Source organism: Cicer arietinum, chromosome 7 (assembly GCF_000331145.2).
Source record: "Cicer arietinum cultivar CDC Frontier isolate Library 1 chromosome 7, Cicar.CDCFrontier_v2.0, whole genome shotgun sequence".
In the NCBI taxonomy this organism is placed as follows: domain Eukaryota; kingdom Viridiplantae; phylum Streptophyta; class Magnoliopsida; order Fabales; family Fabaceae; genus Cicer; species Cicer arietinum.
Genome location: NC_021166.2, coordinates 11,729,910 through 11,735,047, shown reverse-complemented (window position 1 = coordinate 11,735,047; position 5,138 = coordinate 11,729,910). Strand labels below are relative to the sequence as shown.

At 35.6% G+C, this 5,138-nt stretch overlaps 2 protein-coding genes across 2 annotated transcripts in view; one reads left to right on the top strand and one right to left on the bottom strand.

The window, feature by feature from the left end:
• Nucleotides 1-1,650, bottom strand: part of LOC140921069 (uncharacterized) — a 4,747-nt gene extending 3,097 nt beyond the window's left edge. The window contains exon 1 of the mRNA XM_073370852.1: nucleotides 5-1,650. Within this exon, the coding sequence (XP_073226953.1) occupies nucleotides 5-1,517 (1,513 nt within the window). The 5' untranslated portion in view covers nucleotides 1,518-1,650. The remainder of the gene's footprint in view (nucleotides 1-4) is intronic.
• The window catches only part of LOC101497994 (ATP-dependent Clp protease proteolytic subunit-related protein 4, chloroplastic), a 9,851-nt gene extending 5,644 nt beyond the window's left edge, over nucleotides 1-4,207 (top strand). Inside the window, exons 4-8 of the mRNA XM_004508902.4 lie at nucleotides 2,141-2,267; nucleotides 2,361-2,438; nucleotides 2,927-3,040; nucleotides 3,124-3,233; nucleotides 3,970-4,207. Of these exons, the coding sequence (XP_004508959.1) occupies nucleotides 2,141-2,267; nucleotides 2,361-2,438; nucleotides 2,927-3,040; nucleotides 3,124-3,195 (391 nt within the window). The 3' untranslated portion in view covers nucleotides 3,196-3,233; nucleotides 3,970-4,207. The remainder of the gene's footprint in view (nucleotides 1-2,140; nucleotides 2,268-2,360; nucleotides 2,439-2,926; nucleotides 3,041-3,123; nucleotides 3,234-3,969) is intronic.
• The last annotated feature ends 931 nt before the right edge of the window (nucleotides 4,208-5,138 follow it).

The window sequence follows — 5,138 nt, the reverse complement described above, 5'->3', positions numbered from 1 at the left end:
GCACCAAAGTGTAATTGAGTTTTTGCTAGAGAAGGATCTCCAACAATTTTGACCCATTGTTTGCCTCTCCTCAAAGATAATTCAAGTTTTCCAAAATCAGCCTTCACTTCCCCCAAACTGGCTAGCCAATCCAGCCCCAAAACTATATCCACACCTTTCAAGCTAAACAGATAAAAATCTTGTTCTACTTCCAGCTCTTGTATCGCAAGTTTTAGCTTCTTACACTTTCCTTGACATCTCACTTTATGACCATCCCCCACCTCTACCGAGTAAGTGAGTGTTGGTTCCACCCTCAGCTGCAATTGAGAGACAATTTCTTGTGATATGAAATTGTGTGAGGCACCACAGTCAATTAAAATGATCATAGATTTCCCATATAACTCCCCTGAAATTTTCCAGGATTTGGATGAAGTTAAGCCTGCCATGGAACATAAGGATAGGTGAAGAGCATTAAATTGTTTTGAAACCAAGTCCTCTTTATCCTCCTCTTCACTACTATCTTCTTCCTCCACTATTAACATTTTAAACTGCTTGTTCTTGCATCTATGCTCCCTGGAATAAGGCTCATCACACCTGAAACATAACCCCTTTTCTCTTTTTTCCCTCATTTCTTCTCCTGTTAAGTGTTTGAACTCTCCCCCTCTGCTCCTATTTCTTTCATTCATATTTACTGATCCCGAGCTATTAACAACACTACCACTAGCAGGACGATCAACTTTTTTATCAGCAGTATGCTTAGAATCAACAGTTACCACCTTGCTGAAAGAATTATTTCTTGTAAAGCTAGTCGGTCTAGAATAGTCAGTGCTCCCCTTCTTATTCAAAATAATATTTTTCTGTTCTATCATTAGGGCTTTTTGAATAACATCAGTAAGGCTTTTTAGTTCAAACAATCTTACCTCTACCTGAATTTCTTCCTTTAACCCGTTCAGAAAAATGCCCTTAGCAAATTCTTGATCAATTTCTCTTAGAGCGCCAACGTACTTCTCAAATTCCTCCACATACTCTTCCACTGTACCAACCTGTTTCAAAGATAGCAACAATTCAAAAGGATTTTGAATCATTGATGGTTGAAATCTCCTTATGACAGCCACCTTGAAAGCATCCCATGAAGGATTTGGATTGCACCTCTCCCACCATTGAAACCAGCTTAAAGCTCTGCCTTCCAATGCTAACAGAATCGCCTGCATTTTCTCTTCTTCTTGGACCATTTGCAACGAAAAATAGCGATCTAGCTTGCGTGTCCAACCAAAAGCGTCCTCACCGGAAAAAATTGGGATTTCCAATTTCCGCCAACGATTTTGCCCTTTCTCCCTGATGCATTCACGATCTCCGATCTCACTGCCTCCATCACCATGATCGTCATCAGATCGCACTCCTAATTTGCTTGCGATTGCAGCAAGCAATTCTTCGGTTTTCTTCGTCCTCGCTTCATTTAGGTCAAGCCTCGTGCGTATTTCTTCCCTCTCTAAATTCCAATCATCCGAAGAACGAGCCATGTTTCGCGTCAAAACCATACGCAATCGCAGCGGAAACAACCGATCACAGGACACCAGAATCGGTGTCTCTGATACCAGTGTTACAACTGGTAACTCAAAGAAGAGGAATTAGGGATAGAATAGAAGAATGCTATTAAGAATCAAGGTGTTTCTGAATTGAATGTATTATTTCGCAATGAAGAACATGTTACAAGCTTAGAGAAGAAAATTCCTGATTCCCTATGAATCAGTCCAACCAATTCTATTTCTTCCTAACCTCCTAACTGCTCCTAACAGATTGCTATTTATAGTAATCTGTTTTGGCTCCAATTTCTAACAGAATGACAGCTAAGCTCAAAAGAAAACTAACTAACTAACTAACTAACTATTTATTCCTTCTCACATATACATTCCCAAACTTATTTTTATTCGTATCATCCTCATGAGTCATGAGTCCCCCCATGAAGGACAGCAATCTGAGTGGCTCTACATAAGCCCATCCTACCCAAGTATTAATGGAATAATTATATTTATCCTTCACTACACAACCCCACCCCCAAAGAAGAGGCGTATTATCTCTTTATTATATAACTTGTTTTCGACTTGCAAAAGCCTCTGTAGAAATTTGTATTAATAAACCTAACTAAATTTTTCTGCTACAGCTATATCAAACCTCCTATTTTTACTCTCTGTGTTGGCAATGCTTGGGGAGAGGCAGCCTTACTTTTGGCTGCTGGTGCAAAAGGGAACCGATCTGCTTTGCCATCATCAACTATAATGATAAAACAGGTTTGTTCTCAACCATTTAATACTCTACTCATTTTATGTCTTCGGTTATCTCTTTACAAACACCTTAAGCATGTTATCTTTTTCAATTTGCAGCCAATTGCAAGGTTTCAAGGTCAGGCCACAGATGTCAACCTTGCAAGAAAAGAAATCACTAGAGTGAAAACAGAATTGGTTAGAACAATAATTGTCTAGTTTGCTTTGATTGAATTTTACGTAGTTAGGTTCCGCTGTGAGTGACCATTTCTATCTGTAAAGATAACTGCATACTTTAATGCTTGTAGTCCCTCTGAAATGTTAAAATATAAGTTTGTATAGCTGTGGCCAAATAATTTTTTGGTTCCCTTCAACCACAACATTTCAGATTAGGAATTATGACTTGTGTTTTAAAAGTTATATATCCGCGCTTCACTATAAGCTTATTGTTTTGAAGTATGGACTTGTTATCAGTGTACTCCTTCTCGAATGAAATATGAGTAAAAATGGTAGTTGAAAGGTTGATGTATCTGGTTAAGAGTTTAGTCCAAATACATCAATTTTTCAACTACCATTTTGCTTATATTTCATTCCGGAGGGAGTAGTTTTAAGTCATCATCTTAAACAAAGATTGATATAAAGATTGTTACGGTAACTGACATGCCCTCCGTTTAATTTATTTCAAGGTTAATTTGTTAGCAAAGCACACTGAAAAATCACCTGAGCAAATTGAAGCTGATATTCGGCGCCCAAAGTATTTTAGCCCTAGTGAAGCTGTTGAGTATGGAATCATAGACAAGGTACTTGCCATACCTAGGTTAGACTATTTTTTCTTGGAGTCAATAATTTACTTTGCAGACTAAAATATACGGTCTTTTTGCAGGTATTGTACAATGAGAGGGGCTCCAAGGATCGTGGTGTTGTTTCTGACCTTAAAAAGGCACAGCTTATCTGACTGCTAGGAAATTAAATCCCTATTTTCTTGAAGTTGAGGTAAAGTACATCTGGTGTATTGTCATATTAAAAATTTAATGCAGCTTAAAGGCCGGATAGATTTATCAGTAGACGTGTAATTGTTCCCCATTAACAACATTATTTTAAATCCTGTGGTTCTTCATTATTATTTGCCTTGTTGTTTTTTATGTCTAGAAACTTGATGCATGTGAAGCCAGGATTGGTCAATTAGGATTACCTGTTTTCATCATTTTACCATTTACACTTAGCATTAAGCTTTTGATATTTTCTACTACAAAATGGGTACTCTGGGCTGTTTGCTACATTTGTTTACATCTTGCATTTGCTTTACAAATACAAATATTTCACATATGGCCATTTGTTTACATTCCGTTGCATTTGGCTTTTCATCACTTGTTACTGTTACATGGCTGTGTGATTCAGAACATGTGTTGGATATAGATGTAAAGAAGGCACTGGTAATACACTCCTTGCTTTGCATACACTGGTCTTGTAGTCCTTATTATGTACTTTTCGCATTATATAATTTATTTTAAGTGGGATGTCTCGCTGATAGAGAGTGATGTTGAAATATGTGGCCTTTATAGTGGGATTGTCACCCCTCATTTTTTAACACAATAGACTTCCTTTGCCGCCCTCTCACCACTTCTTTATTTGTGTTTTTTGAAATCAAGGGTCTGTTATAAATTTGTGGCTTGCCTGATGTGTGTATATTTTTTAACGGGGTTTTACTGATCATGATTCATAACTACAGACATGTGTGGAAACCTGGATCAGCCAAAATGAAGGATCTAGGGCATTAGCAGCCGAATGATACAACCGTGCCAAGCCTCGTACAATTAACTTGCTACGTTGGAATCTCCATGTTTATAACACCATAGACTGCGTTTGCATCTCCTAAGAAAAGGTAGTAGGAACAAACCCCGTCGTGTTTTGTAAAATGCTGTATACATGATTATATTATGGATCATTGAAATTTGGAATTTTATGAATTGCTGTCTTACTCAGTACATGGGCATAATGCAATTATCACATTCGGCAGAAGTTGAAATATCAAATTGAACAAAGTTCAAGCAGCAAGACATACCACTGAAAAAATTTCATACCAGAATTTTTATATAACACAATGTTTTTAAGAAAAATTAGTCGGAAGACAGTCTTGCTAAAAAAGTAGCCTCAATACAATGAAAATGAGTACACCTAGCACTGCAATGTCCTCAATGTGACTTTAATTATCACAGTAATTACAAGCACAGAGCTAAAGTAGTAGTACTGTCCAAGTGCAATAGTGAGTAATGAGAGTAGAATAAAAGCTTCACATGGCATAATTATTGATTTTAGTGGAGCATTTCTCGTTTTAATCAATAATTATTGACTTGGTGTAGTGTTTCCAACTTTGCAGAGCTGCATAATGTATTAAATCTATCCAACCATTTCTTAAAATTCAATTGACTACATATATATTTTTGAACTAAATCCAATTAAATAGATTTTTTTATTATAAATAGTTACCTTTAATAAATATTATCCATATTGTTTTAAAAAATATATTTTTTAAATTAAAAAACTGTTGTTTTTACAGAAAAAAAATAATATTATTTTCTTATAATTCTAAATAAAACTGTTTTGGTTACAGTTTAAAAATTAAGTGATTTATCAAAATAATAAATTATTATTTTAAAAATTCTGAAGTTCTTGTTATTTTTCTTTAATGACAATTTTTTTTTTTGCTTCAAACTAGATTTTTTTAGTATTTTAAAAATCAGTTTTTGTATTAATTAAAAAATAAAACTTATAATATAATTTATTATTAATTTAATTAATAATATTACTGGTGGTTGGTAACTACGATCGCGCTGCTGGAGCTTCTCCACCGATCACTGTAAGCTCCGTCATGGATCGTCGGATTTCTGCTGTGGAGGT